The sequence below is a fragment of the Epinephelus moara genome, chromosome 5, assembly GCF_006386435.1.
Source record: "Epinephelus moara isolate mb chromosome 5, YSFRI_EMoa_1.0, whole genome shotgun sequence".
In the NCBI taxonomy this organism is placed as follows: domain Eukaryota; kingdom Metazoa; phylum Chordata; class Actinopteri; order Perciformes; family Serranidae; genus Epinephelus; species Epinephelus moara.
Window position 1 is genome coordinate 31444474 of NC_065510.1, and position 16094 is coordinate 31460567.

General features: G+C 38.1%; 1 protein-coding gene across 1 annotated transcript; it reads right to left on the bottom strand.

Annotated features, from left to right (window-relative positions):
- Positions 1-1552: 1552 nt before the first annotated feature.
- Positions 1553-10535, bottom strand: LOC126390425 (ependymin-like). The gene is made up of 6 exons (XM_050044731.1): positions 10378-10535; positions 8498-8532; positions 8241-8375; positions 4028-4211; positions 3172-3259; positions 1553-2101 (listed from the first exon to the last, which is right to left on the bottom strand). Exons 1-6 carry the CDS (start codon positions 10451-10453, stop codon positions 1951-1953), a joined length of 669 nt encoding a protein of 222 aa, XP_049900688.1. The 5' UTR covers positions 10454-10535; the 3' UTR covers positions 1553-1950.
- Positions 10536-16094: the final 5559 nt, after the last annotated feature.

The window sequence follows — 16094 nt, forward strand, 5'->3', positions numbered from 1 at the left end:
GAGAATCTGCTGTGTGGAGGTATTTCACACTATTTCAACTGCTGTTGCACAATTGTTTATATTTTTTACATTTTATATTTTAAAAAAATAAATAGTTCATCATTGCATTAATCTGTTTCATCTTGTTTTATTTTATCTTAGGAAATAACTTTGTGGCCATCAATGCCTGATGCCTGATTGGTATCAAAGCTGAAAAAGCTGGATCGGTGCATCTCTAGTTCACACCATGTAGACTAACTCTACGTTTAAGTCTCATAGCTTAGATTCATTCTTGCTATTGAAGCTACTTGACAAAATAACTGGTAGGTGGGATATTTCATTTGGACAATGCCAACAGGGAGTCAGTGTCATGGCATACAAATCGATAATTTATTTTATTGCCTGTCTTTATAGATGAGCCAGTAACAACCTTGGAAATATTTTTATCATGATATTCCATGTTTGTTTCAGTCAAAATGTAGTTCTGCTGCACTGAAGGGAGCAGTATTAGTAATTATCCTGGTGGGTAAGCCAGATGTTTACGCTACTTGATTGGCCTTCTTTGCCAGAGACTCAGAGACAGCCAAGATTGTATCTGGTGTGTCTACCGCCTCCAGTTTAGCTCTTCCGCAGAGGGGGAGGAACGAAGTACATAGGGGTTTTTTTGGTGCCAAATTCTCAAGTTTAAGGTTCTGAAGAAGAAGCATGGATTTACTTTTTGAGATTCATTACTGAGTTTAATGAAAACATTACAGTCTGTTTTATCCATGTAGCAAACCCACTCTGCAATATGTGTAGATTAAATAAATCTTTTTCAAAAACAAATCTGACCCGGAGTTGTTACCACTCTAAGAAGCATCACTCACTCTACAACAAAGGATCTTCCCCCAGTTTCTAGTGTGCATCACATGAAGCTCAGCATAACTTCAATCAGTAAAGTATAAACTTAAATCCCTGTTCTACTACAGCTTCATTACCCTCCTAAAATACAGTATATGACATGGGTATTGAGTCTAATTGCCAAAATACTATTCACATTTCTCATTCTTATGTGCACATGTAGATAAATATTTGTTTTACTAAAATGAATCAGTCCTAATTGAACTGACTTTGTGAGTCATAATTTTGGCTTACCATTAGCATATTTTATATCTACTAGTCCCAACCTTTAATAATTTTTTCCCATCTTTTTCTGGTGGAAAAAGGCCTCTGTAGAAAATAGATGTACAGTATTTATTTGGACTCCAATCAACTGAAATTTCCTTTTAGGAACAGGAAAATATTGACTTTTTTGTCAACACAAAAGCAACTCCAATGAGCACTTACATTTCAAAAGAAATTATTCACTCTCTGAAGACATTTACTGGGCTAACTTTTGGTGTCATCTGTGGTGTAACATGACTGATCATTGTGCCACAGGTACACTTCATGTCTCAGTATCAGATTAAACATTTATATTTCACTGTTAACATTTTTTGTGCTGTTCTTGGTTTTATTTGTCTTTCCTGATATTTCTGCTGTTGTAGTGACTCATACAGTCAAGCAGCCAACTCCAAAGTACAATGTCATTCAATGCTTTTAATTGATTTTATTGAAGAGGATGACAGAGACAGAAGACATAGCTGGGATGTAGCTATAAGTTGTTATTGAAAGGTCTCCTTTACTTAGCTGTCATAGTGTACCTCCAAATTTCACACTTAAAACCTGGATTTGCTCCTACTATGTTGAATGAGTTTGGGTTTTACCCTATTATGTGTGTTAAGTGTGTTAAAAGGATTTTCACACGTACATCGCTGTGACTAGTTGTGCTGTCAGGTGGTATAGCAGGTTAAAACAATATCGGAAATCACATTAATCTCTACAGAACTACATACTATGATAAATATATACTGAATAATTTGGGTCAAATTTAGCTCCGCTGCCGTAAAAGGAGCAATATCAGTGATTATCTTGGTGAGATGCTCCAGATGTCTACTGCTCTCTCTTGGTCTTCCTGGCCAGAGACTGAATGGCAGTGAAGAAGGTATCTGGTGTCTCCTCCTCCTCCAGTTTAGACTTGGCACAGAAGAAAGGAGGGGTGTAGTCCATGGGGTCTGTGTTGCCCAAAACCCAGTTGTAGGTGCTGAAATGTAAACAAAAAATTTACTTTTTTAGAATCATTACTGGGTGTTCTTCATTGAGATGGCACAAGTACGAGGAACCGCAGACTGCGTACAGCACAGTGTGAGAATTGACTGGGGAACAGTTTGTTGTTGCACAATTAGGCTAGTTTCTTTTCAAACATTTCATTCAGTGAAAGTATCACATACCTCAAGGGAAGAGTTGAAACATGCTTTAAATATAAATATTTCTATTTTTTTCACCATTAGATTCTCCAAATTCATTAACACCTTTGCATCCATCTCTTTTTTTCACTTGACTTCACATGAATGTCAGTTTTGGTTAATTTTGCTTTCGATAGCTGAACACCCATTAACCAAAAACACACACACACACACACACACAAACACACACACACACACACACACACACACACACACACACAAAATGACATAGAATGCAAAAGGCCTTTCCTTTCAGTCCAATGCTACTCAGTGAGTTTTAGCATTGCATTTCAAAGCACTATTTAGAGGTGGTGAAATTTTAATGTTTTGCCCTTTATTTTATTTTCTGTTGATTTTGCTGACAGACAGCCGGCTAGCTGTGTTACCATGCAGAAACAAAGTGCCCACTGCCCGGTCTCTGGCCGTTAACTAGCCTTGACTGCTCTGCACTGCACACCACCTGGGTTAGGCGGTGCCATTCAGGTGCGGGGATGGCGTTGCTGCAGATATATGGTAGCCACCCTCTGGTCTAACCCCATAAAGACCCAGTGGGTAGGCAGCTTCATTCTGAGCTGTAAAACCCCTTTAGCATTGTTTACTGTATATGTTAGCACCATTAGCTGTATTGGCACTGCTAATGGTGCTAACAGAGCTAACAGTGGTTACATACAGTAGTTAACAATGCTATATATGATGCTGACAGACAATGTGGAATAAGATGATGTTTCAAGACTTAAAGCTACCGAGCGAGAAATGTTAAGGATTAATTAAGTCTTGACAGATAAGTGTTAAAATAATTAGTAGCATTGTTTTGAATGGTGGTGTTGGTTTTTCTGCTCTCTGTCTGCTCATGTTGTTTTGTTCTCACCTGATCATGGACCATCCAGATGCTGGAGTGTGGACAGACATAGTCAGAGGGATGCAGCCAGTCTCAGTGAAGACAAACGAATACATGCCTGGTGACATGAAGCATGACATGAAGTTGTATGTGAGGATCCAGCAAAGTGCTGCACAAAACACTATCCAGTTATGTTTTTTTAACATTAACATACAAGTGGGAATTTCCTCTTTTGCACTTGCACAACATGCCTTACACAAAGAAAATATCTCATAGACGCATTTAAACATTTGGGTCACAGAAATTACAAAACAAATCAAAACAAAAACAAAAAAAACACTTTGCACATTATTCTAAAACAGGTGCATGAAAGGGGGACGAGTGTGACACATTTTGCAGATACACTCCCTCACACCGTCTAACTTGCAAAAGAAATAAATTCAAGATTCAAGACGCTAAATAAATTTATTGCAGTGTTTTGGTACCAAGACATTCAACGTTTCGGTAAAACCATCAGTTCGTCCTTGAGTCCAAATGGACGTTTGTGCCAGATGTAAAGAAATTCCATTAAGGTATTCTTGAGATTCACAAGAGTGTGACGGATGGATGGACGGAAAACCTGATAACATAGCTGTCGCCGCATGGCTAGATACCTCAAAAGGCAAGTAAAACAAAATTAGGTGAAGTGAATCTTTTAAAAAGTACTTAGAATGAATACACTTTTCTGTCTTGTGTAATTTTGCACAAGCTATTTTCTTGTTGCAAGTCAGTGAGTGTCTATACCAGAGCTCATCAGTGACATGGTGTGCTGTTATCAAGAGCAGTAATCTCTTCATGTCAAAATAAAATCAGATGTCCTAATTTAGAATAAACTGTTTCCTCTTACCGTTCTGTGGCAGTTCTCCATTCCAGTTATTGACCAGCACACCCATACCCCAGGAAGAAGAGGAGCCCATGAAAACCTGACCCATGTTTTGAGCATTAGAGGGAACTTGCATGGGAACGAAGGTAGTATCCAGTGCTTTCTTCTTGCAAGAGAATCTGCTCCAGTCGATCTCATAGTAGACTTTCTGAAAGGACAAAGAAAGACATGAATGCTGTCCTTGCCTGTGTTGGCTCTGAGAATCCTGATTCAAGGACAGCATGTGAGTCTTAAAGAGTGTTATCATTTATTGTCAGTTTCAAAGGGCTGTTCTTATTCATCCTTGACACTGTAAATTGGTAGTAACAGGAGAATCCCCAGTAGGTGGGAGTATCACTGCATATGTGAAAATCCAGGAACTAATGAGTAGCCATTGTAAGATTTAGGTATTATTTTCATACTTTGCAGGTGAGCTTGAGATATACTGGATGTATTTCAGATACAGTCCTGTGAGTTGGTTTCATTGTGTTATAACTTTGCTGCTTTTATCAGTAAATGCTTTGAGCATGTCATGTTAGCATGTTAGCCAGCTAGCTCATGGCTTACATTACATCCCTACACTACTGTATTAAGAAGTGTAGTACACAGACTTTATATAAAGATGGACAACATAACAGCATCCCGTCAGTGAGGTTGAAACATCTCGATCCCCCTCTGGTGGCCTCAGTGGCACTGCTCACGATTAGTCGGATGGGTATATGGGCAGAAAACTTGATATGGCAGAGGTCACTACTGCGCAGACTCTGACTCAAAATTACGTTACTAGAGCAAGATGGCAGCGGCTATATCTGGGATATTTTAGCTTCACTTCTTAGAGTGGAGGTTAGTGGAGAGGTGTCGTCCATCTTTACATGCAGTCTATCCTGTTGAACCCTAAAGTCCCCCAATTGAGGCCTCTAGAGCTGCTAATAAAGGCCTGGTGTGTATCAATACACTGATCAGAAGAATATAGTGATGTTGCCCATCAAATTTAACAGCAGAACCTCAGCTACAAGGCTGTAAAAAAAAACTTTTTATATGCCCCAAACTCAGTTTTAACATCAACTAAATAAACAACAACAACAACAACAACAACAACTAACTCCAACAACTCCAAACAGCACCGATATCCAGACCCAGTCAGTATATTTTGGGCTCTAACTCGACCACGTTATTCAAAACACACACCATTCATCTCAAATGAAAGCTGAGACTCCACTCTTTCCACATGTATACTCCATATCACTCTCCCTTTAACCATCACAGAGCTACAGCCCAAAGAACAACAACAGAAATCCCTTTGCCAAAATATCTTTATAATATGGCTCTTACCTTATTAATTTCGCGGTAAAATGCGCATTCTGCTGTTTCACACTCCTTCGCGCACTACCGGAAGTTGTCCGTCATTCAAATGAATCTGGGCGGAAAAAAAGTTTCCGGGGGACAAAAACAATGACCAATCACAGCAGCCGACATCTCCACCACAACGCGTTCTGTTGACTCTGATTGGCTTACAGTGCTGTCAATCTCATTTTGGTGGGTATAGCGTCATTCTATTGGCTTTAACGAATCAAACGAGGTGTCAATCACTCAAATCGGCCAAGCCGTCGCGGAGATACGCCTCCAAAGCTCAGAATAGAAACTCAGGTTCAAATGTAGTAGGTGCATATTGGTCAGTTTGGAGTGGGAAATAGAGTAAAAAAAAAACGAAACAGACAGTTGTATGTGTATACCCTAAACATCAGTAGGGATTTACAGAAACAAAAAATGAAAGATAGGATTGTACATGACAAAAATCACATGCAAACATGGAGCAATTCTGGAGAGCTCTCCTGAATTTTCTGTACTAAAACCTCTCTTGTTCTGCTTCACTTTATCAGAATCAACCTTTGCAGAGTTAATGTTCACATATTGTACTATGATGTGATGGAGGTTTAGAGCTGCAGCTGCATCATTCCAAAGGGATACTCATCCTGAAAATGCTTTTTTTTTTAGGTGAACCTCAAAATATTTCATTTGTGCTGTGTGCCATCTTCATTTACTCTTCACATATAACACATATACTGATATTTACACATCTTAACAAATCTCACAATTGTTCCCTTTACCATGACACCAAAAGTATTCAAATAGACCTTGTGGTTGCAGAGATATATTCATTTCATTATGGATATGCAATTTTCGAGCAGAGGCCTATAAAATAGGCGTAGGGTTTATAAGGCTATGGTGTGGTAGACATGCATGAGGTCATGAGGAAAGTGAGCCCTCATGAAAGCGAGTCACTGTGACCCATGTTAAAAATGTAATCTATTGTTCTAGCAAAGAAATATGGTGTTATATTCACCAAAACATGTGTGTATTAAGCAAGCGGCAACATTCGGGACAAAAAAATGAAGCCAACACGGAAGGGCAGTTCCTTAAATGGTCAGTTGAGGCTGGCTCCAGGGGCAGGTGAATCCCCATATACACCTATGTTAAAATGCCCAACTTTACAGCAGAAATAAACATGTTTACAGCCTGATAATAAAAAAAAAAAAGAAATTGGTCTCTATAGCTAACACTAGGTGCACAATCTAACGCATTGATGGATTGATGCTGAACGGGAGTCATTCATTCCAATGGAGGTGAAAATGACGGATAATAACGGACTAGCGCGCAGCACGGCAGCGTTTCCGTTGACCATCAGACCGTGGAGGCGTTGGATTTTTCCTACTCGGGCGTTGACAAGATGGGAGAAACGGAGCGTAACAGTGCCGGAAGTAGCAAACAATATCTCATTTATTTATGCAAAAGAAAAATAAGCATAAGCTTTTTCTACACTATTAAAAGTAATTGTTGACCATAGGTTGATTTCTAAGTGGTTGATAATTACTCTATATTTTCGAATTTCTATATATCAGCTCTTTCAATAGTACACTACTCAACTCGTCTCAGTTCAGTTGGTACAGTGACAGTCAACGTGAGAGATCTTCACAGGAAGATATTGCTCACTCTTCTGCTAGATGACTTCCACATCTGGCCAGGTCCGTCAACGACGGAATCTCGCGGCGTTGTTCTGGGGGTGGGGAATGCGTTGGGGAAATGCTCCGTTAAAACAGGAAAAATAGGTTGTGCACCTGGCGTAATTAAAACATTCAGGACAACTGTCGGGGGGTGAATTTTAATATAACTCACCTGTGAACATTTTCTTTTAGGCTTTCTTTCTTTTTTATGCATATTTAAGGGCTGGGCTGCTTGAATGATAGGTTGTTGCGAGGCGAAGTCAGATCCACCCCTCATTTCTCCACAGATCCACCCTCTCATCTAAATTAAGTAATTTCTGGCTCCAAATATCCAAGATGGCGATGGCCAAAATGCCAAACTTGAGGCTTTAAAAAAGGAGTTCAAAAACCTGTGTGTGACCCTATGTTATTGAGGCATAGTAGCATTGAGAGGATGTTACCCTCATCCAAGTATGGAAGAAGTTGTAATGTTTTTATTTGTGATGTTTTGGTGTGTACATCAGTCCATGGGGACTTGGGTTGGGAACCGGAGGGTCGCCTGCTCAATTCCGTGATTGGACCAAAATATGGAGCGTGGACTGGTAGCTGGAGAGGTGCCAGTTCACCTCCTGGGCACTGCTGAGGTGCCATTGAGCAAGGCACCGAACCCCCCAACTGCCAGGGGCACCTGTCCATGGCAGCCCCCTCACTCTGACATCTCTCCACTGTGTGCATGTATAAGTCCTGTTTGTGCATGTGTGTGTATTTCGGACCTGTGTGTTAATGACAACAGAGTGAAAAAAAAAATTGAATTTCCCCTCAGGGGATTAATAAAGTATATAAAATTAAAATTAAAAAACAAGAATCCCATGTTTGAGAAGAATGCAGAAACAAGGTACTGTGAACCTATTTTTCCTAGCTTGCACAAAAGCAATCCATGTGTCTCTCCAGACTGGCATTATTCTGTGCACAGTGCTCAATGCTTTTAATTTGTGTAAACTGGGACTGTATTTATTAATGGTTGTTGCATGAGGTGGGAAAAATATTAAATCTATTCACTACATCTATTACTTTTCGTTGTTAGGAGTAAATTCAATTATTCACGGTCATGGGACACTGACTGTACTGCAAAACAAGTTTTTACCAAGTTCACCAATTCATCTGCTACAGTACCAGCAAGGTCACTATGAGCTGCCATTTGCATGGCGGTTACATACCTGGTTGAAAAGCATCAGCTGGTCCATAGAAGAGGTCTGATTGGCGACAAGCGGGTAGGTTCTAACCCGCATCCTCTTACCAAAAGCGTCATAGCTTATTGTTCCCACGGCTGTGTAGACTCCACTGGGATCCATCTAAAAAAGCGCCAGAGAGCAGAAAGTGAAGGAAAAGACAGGGATCACTTGACCTGGGCCCATCCAGGAGAGATTATAAATGGGGGAGGTTTATGGGTGTTGCAGCATATGAGCAGACTCACCAAAGTGAAGCCTCCACTCATCAGCGGGGGAGAAACTGTGGACAAGTAAAATTAGAATGTTTAAGAAATCAGTTTTCTTAGTAATCTGAAATCAGATATGTATCAAGCACAGTGTAGCATACTGGGAAATAAACTGTGTTGACAAAGCAATACCTTTACAGTCTATAAATGTCTGCAATTAAAGATTTGGCTTTTCTGTATAATTTATTATCATTATTATTATTATTATTATTATTAGACAAAAACATATCACCGATATGGACCATCTTTCACAGTTTCAAAGGGGGGCCAAGACAGTTGCATTAGATAAGCAGACTTCCTGCTGCCATTAAGCAGGTTAAACATGGTACTGAAGGTCCATCACTGGAGCGTTAGCATGAGCTAACACAGCAACAGCAGCTCACATCCAACACCGAGCCTTGCTTTAAACAGCACCAACAAACTCACACCATAAAGTAGGGGTGCCAAACATACGGCCCATGGGCCAGAACCAGTCCACCAATGGGTCCAAACTGGCCCACTAGGTGACTAAACTGAGAGGTGTCAGGTTTCAGGAGCAAGTTATACAATGTGCTGCTGATTTCATGTAAAACTCTGCTTTGGAGGCTTTTCAACCCTGATCAGAATACAGCTCTCTGATATAATAATGAATACTTCCTTGTATACGTGAACACTGTGCAATATATTGTCAATCAGCAGCTTCAGTTCAAAAGAATCTGTATCAGGAAATGTATAGATAAATGCACATGTAATGACAGTGAGAGGTAGACTGTCTGAACGTGGAAAAACTGAGACATATTGCTGAAATTGCACTTTTTTTTCTTTCTTTTTTTCAGACAACTCTGGCATCTCGTCTGTTTTGTAAAAGGATGAACGTCTACAGTATGTAATTCTTTACAAAACATTTTTAAAAATGTATAGCTCCTAAGTTATTGTGTGATGGTTTTTATTGGTCCGGCCCATCTGAGATCAAATTGGACTGTATGTGGCCCATGAACTAAAATGTTTGACACCCCTGGCATAAAGGCTTGACTATATCATAAAACCCATTAATGAACCACTCTCCTTCTCTCTCTTAATAGTTGTGTAGGCTGCTACATCTGTAGCCTACATCCCTCTAACAAAATGAAACACTGTAGCCTGCTTTCACACTTAAGTTTATTTTTTTATATACTTTTTCTGTACATTTTAAATGTTTTTTTTATTTATTTTACTGCCAGCTATGAATTGAAGACTGATTAAAAGTAAATATTAAATAATAAATCGTCCATATTTTCTCACTATATCTTAGCCTTTCTTACCCCCCATAAACTACAGGTTATATACTTCCTTTTAAAATACCAAAATGTGAAATTATCAGTAATTGGATCACTAACTCAGTTATCGATTGAAAAAAATCCATATCGTGCATCCATAGTAATATTAAGATGGACTGAAAAAATAGAAATTTACCTGCCTACCAGTAGTTTGTATTTACTGGTACATACAAATAATTATTCAAAAATCTGTGATAAATGAATTAGATTAACCCATATTGCAGTTTCAGTTTGCAGTTAAGTTTTTCTTTCTGTTTTATTCTATAAACAGTTACAGGCAGCAGTATTACAACATCTTGTCAATCTAAGAAACCAATAATAAAGTATTGATAATTTTAAGAATCAATGTCTCAACTAAACTGCATAATAATGAATAAATTTATCCCAAAAAATTCAAAACAATAAAACATCAACAACTAAAGTCCAGCTATCAGTCGAACAGTCAAAACTTTTTTCACTTTGCTTGATTTTGCTCGAATGCAGCTTTGCACACTGACATAAATAAAAAAAGTTTTTAAAAAAAAGAAACTTTTTGTGGTCACTGACAGGAGTGTCGACACTCACCGCAGGGCTTTGGTGCCTGGGCAGCAACAGCAGCCAGCACCAGGCTGAGGCAGGACAGCATACTGATGAAGTTCATCTTGAGAAGCTTTAGGAGTCAGACGGCGTGAACCTGTGAGCACTCTGGTCTCAGGGGACGACACATACCTCCATATATACCTGCTCACAGCTGGCAGCTCTAACGCCTTGTGGTTCAAGCCCCTCTGTATTTTTTCCAACTGCCCCCGTGAGGGAAAATATGACCAAATAATTAACAGCCCTCCTTTGTAGAAGTTGGTGTGACGCATGGCCATTGATAAGATTAGCCAGTGCATCACTTGTTTTTATGTTCAAGCACCAAGATCATCAGATATTATATGTGCCCTTTAGTCTGAATGCTGTTTTCAGATGTTATACTTTATGATTATTTTTCCATCATTAAAGATTAATGACTGCACATGTGACACTGATATTGATTTTGGTTAAAAGATATATAATATTCGGCATGAAGTTGCTGGGTTTTTTTGTTTGTTTGTTTTTTACAAAAATACAGAATATGTTCTGCAAATGTGAATCAAATGTTAGAAAGCCTTTGGGAAATTTGGATAAAATACTTTAGTGACCACCTGATTTCTTTAATATTAATGATAATAAAAAAGAAAAGGAGTTTCCCTGTATTCATATTATATACCGAAATATTTTCTCAACTTTGATTCTTTGTTTAGCATGAAACAGTGTCCTCTTTCACTTCATCAAAGCCTGATGATGCCTCACACCGTAAGATACGGTGCCTTGTTCAAAAGCGCAATTGACTGCAGATCAAGATTAAACCTTTGCAGTCCACCAGTCTGCAGCTCCAGTTTTTGACCGAATAATCTCACGTAATACATTACACCTGTTTTTTTTCTCAGCCTTGACAGCTGCACTTATCTGAAGTGCCTGTGAATGCTACAGAGCATGCCTTCTAACTTTCATGTCACTTCATCAGGTTATAAAATATACCTTTAAGTCTTGTCTGGATTCATTTGTTACAAAGAGCAAACAGCAAAAAATGCTTCAGTTACAGAACTAATAAAGTATTCAGTTCATAACAAAGTGGGTGTGTTGAACAGTAATTAAATAGAGGTAGACCTACAGTGTGTGTTATATAAATACACTTCTGTTATAGTTCTGCTTCTCTCCTGGGACAGGTGTTCATGAATGTTTGCAGCCTGTTGTTGTGTGTTTTGTTCTCCATGTCTCTGATCCATAAGCATGACCTGCTTCACACTGGAATTAAAAATGTGTATTTCTGTGTTGACTGATGTGTGTTTTGAGCTCCGGATCTCTTTGAGCATGTAATTTAAATCACCACTGTGTGCAGGGTGTGTGCAGATTAGCTCTCTGATCATGTGAGTTGTTTGAGATACAGTAAAAATAAAAATGTGTCATAGTCAGGTGCACCATCCTTATCTGCAGGTTCAGAAAGTGACTCTGATACAACTTACCTCCACTTCAGTCAAGGTCAGGCCAGTGGAAACAACAATAATTATAAAAGTGATAATAGAAATAATATTAATTGCATAAAACATATTACATTACAGGTATGTACCCAAATCTGAATATGTTATCCTGGAAGGCACAAATAATGCGTTGAAAACCATTATTAATTCTACCCAAAGTTGCTCGTTAATATTCAGGGGTAAAAAGCTTTGACTGACACGTCTGTTTCTTCAAATCAATTTATATTGTAACAAGCAGGACAGGAAGGGACAGGAAGTAGCTCTCTGCAATGTCAACCCCATAATCATATTTAATACAGAGGCAAGTCTTCAAACAAACAGTGGTAAAATACAGCTGACTTCAAGAAATGCAACAGCCGCCTCAGTAATGGTTATGTAACCCTGCACAAAAATAATATTTACCAACATAAACTGCCATGTTCTGATCAGACACATTACAAACACTAACAAATAGTATAATTTGCATCTCAGTTGTTCTGTTGAAAATGATTACACCTACCTGTACATGAATTTAAGCCTGGACTGATGACATGCAATGAAACTGAGTGATATTTCCTGTCACAAACAACAGATGGCACATTTGAACATTTTATCATTCGGATGTGAATTGTAAAATTTAAATTGAATGTTTTAAGCTTTTTATGTACACTTTTCTTTAGATGTACTTCTCTTTCAAGATATGTTATCTTTATGGTGCAGTGTTCACTCTGTATGTTTGTGGTTTACATTAAAACTACTTGGTTGGGGCATCGGTGGCTTAGTGGTAGAGCAGGCACCCCATGTACAAGGCTGTTGCCGCAGCGGCCCGGTTTCGAGTCCTGTGGCCCTTTGTTGCATGTCATCCCCCCTCTCTCTCTCCCTTTCACACTTAACTGTCCTGTCCATTAAAGGCAAAAAATGCCCCAAAAAATATCTTAAAAAACAAAACAAAAAAAAAAACTACTTGGTTTGTGAAAATCTCTCAACAGTGGCTTGCTGTCTGTAAGGATTGTTTTTAGCACTAGTGAAAATAAGTTAGCCTGAAGCTGCCTCTTTAGACCTGTTCAAACAGCTGTTCTTTTTAAAGGTAGAGTACCAGCTTTAAGACACACTTATAAGGAGTGTTAATACGCAGCATTTGTTTTTATAACACTCAAAACATGTTTATTAGATATATGGGTTTAATGCAAGCTTTTCAAAGTGAAATCTGGATTTTTGACACTCCTAAGTTAAATACATCTTATTTTTTGACAAATAATGACAGTTTAGCTGTTTTGGTGATAGAGGGGGCTCTCATTTACAAGTTCTGAATATATTGTTTAAAAAGTGAATAAACAGAACAATAATGTGAAGAAAAAAACAAAAAGTGCATTGTCACAAGCAAAATGAACAACAGTACATGAAAAACCTGACTCTGAGTGTGTACAGGTATCAGACAGTTAAATTTAATGCTTTTTAAGACCTGTTCAAGACACATTCTAACCAAATTTATTTATTTATCTGATTTTTGGACAAATCATGCTTTACTTATATAAAAATCGCAGGTATGCATTGCAGGCAAGTAGTTTTTTTGTGACCTTGTGCAGAAGTGTTATGTAGGAATATGGTTATTAGAATGAGTTAAGTCGATCTACATTTTGCTAACAGGTAAGTGCAAGTATGAAATAAAATGGCAGTATAATAGTTTTAGACTAGAAAAAAGGCTTCACACATATTTTCTCAGAAAGAAATTACAAAATTGGTAAATTAAATAAGATAAAATGTTTGTAGGAATTAAGACCTCACAACTTCAAATTTAAGACTATTAAGTGACTTTTAAGGCCTTATAAATGTAACATGGAATTTAATACCTTTGTAATACTTTTTAAAGACCTGTAGACACCCCGCAACTTCAACAATCAACTAAATATTTCGGCTTTAGAGTAAAGTACAGTGTTTGAAATGCCAGATGAACAATCATCTGTCAAAAAGCACATTAGTCAAAACTGAAACTAAATTCATTAGCTTATATGTTAGGTTTGGATATGATTTAGAAATTCCAACAGCATAAACTGTAACTGTCTACACTTGAGGTTACATTTTAATTAGGACTAATGTATAACATTTAAATCTTAACATTATAAATATTATATCTGTAGTTGAGTTTTTAAGATACTGGCTGATGTCAAAATTTAAAGAGGAGTTATTCTGACCTGTTGTGCTCTAATACTCCTCACATGATCTTGATTTACAGTATAATTGTGGAAATTTTCCCATCGGAGCACAGCTAAAACTCCATATTAGGCAAATGGAAAGGTTAGGTAGGTCATGTCAGGCAGATAAACTTGCATCACATGAATGTAATAAAGACTGATACTGATCATAAAAGTTGTGAGCTCAGTCAGGTGCTGTCTTTATCTGAGGACTGAGCTGTTTATCAACAACACAAACATATAATCTACAGTAAATCTCACATTAGAAGCTCTGAACAGGTTTGATGCTATTACTTTATTAATCTGATTAATTCAACTTTTTAATTAGCATTGTTAATGGCTGTGTCAGTCTACCTCTTTCTCCCAGACTGAAATAGCTCAACAACTGAATGGTTTGCCATTAAATTTTGAAGAGAAATTCAGAGTGGTGGGATAATGAGTGCTACTGACTTCTGCCATCACTTTTTTTCTCCAACGCCACCACCAGGTTGATGTTTGTGTAGTTTACTGCTGTACTTTTGTTAAGTGCTAATTAGCCTGTTGTGCAAACAGCAGCCAACAGGCTTAATTAAGATGTTTAATAAAGCGCCATGCAGAGATGGACAAAAATACATCAAAATGTATTTTGATAAAAAATACAAAATACCCCTCAAATAAATGTATTAAAATAAAATATAAAAAACTGGTGCCAGAAAATGTATCAAAATTTTTTTTTCAAATACAGAAAATACTTTTTTCTTTTTCTTTTTAGCAGCAACCTGCAGCTCTATAGGTCACTCTGTCGGTCGGTTGGTTGGTCGGTCGGTCCACAAAGCTTTTTGTGAATAACTCAAAAAGTCCTTGACCAAAAATGCTCAAAATTTGCATACTGCAACTACAGACCATGAGTAATGCAGTAACCTAGACAGTTAGCATAAGCATCGCTAGCTTGATATTATAACTATCATCATCATGTATTTATACAATAGGCTATGTAGCCAGACCCAGACATAAATCATAGGCCTACATCAAGCCTGTTGACATCTGTCACACTCAGATTAAATATTTACCTTGACAGACAATCTGTTGAACTTGGAAGACGTGAGCAGCAAGGTAGTCTACTGGTAGTGTGGGTCCATCCACGTGAGCAACATACCTGGCAAGTCTAGTCTAGCTGTGCTGTGAACTGTCCACCAACGGTCTAGCTAAACAGCAGCAAGATACTGTACCTATTGTAGCTAGTTAACTTGTTTGCTGTCTAACTTGGAGCCTTTGGAGTTTTTCAAATGAAAAAGAGAAAAGAAAGCTAGGGACATGTAGGCTACCCTAAAATATTATTTATTGATTCAGATTTAGATTCAGACAACTTTATTGATCCCAGGTGAGGCAATTCATTTGTAGCATACTCATTATATCTAGAAACCTGGCAAAGTTTATTAGTAATTCAAAATCAGAGTTGAGATCAGGACTCAGAGTCGCAGTCCTACATGCTTCTCTGAGCTTCTAGTGCAGTTACCCACCCATAGTTTTATACAAACGGTGTCTGTCCCCCGACCACCTAAATTATTTAAATCTAAAATTAATCAAAGAGGAGCTGTGCATAACAACCTCATAAAAATTAAAACCTCTTCTGTGACAGAAAGACAAAACTGGGGAAGAATTAAATGCGGACTGTTAAATATCAGGTCTCCATCATCTAAAGTAGTGTTAGTAAACGAATTAATATCAGATAATCATATTGATTTACTCAGCCTCACTGAAACCTGGCTGTGTCAAGATGAATATGTCAGTCTAAATGAATCCACTCCTCCCAGTCATAATAATACCCACATTCCTTGAGGCAGCGGCCGAGGAGGGGGAGTTGCAGCCATTTTTAACTCTAGTCTGTTAATCAACCCTAAACCTAAACTAGATTATAATNTCTAAATGAATCCACTCCTCCCAGTCATAATAATACCCACATTCCTTGAGGCAGCGGCCGAGGAGGGGGAGTTGCAGCCATTTTTAACTCTAGTCTGTTAATCAACCCTAAACCTAAACTAGATTATAATTCATTTGAATTGTTCTTAGTCTTTTACATCCGACCTGC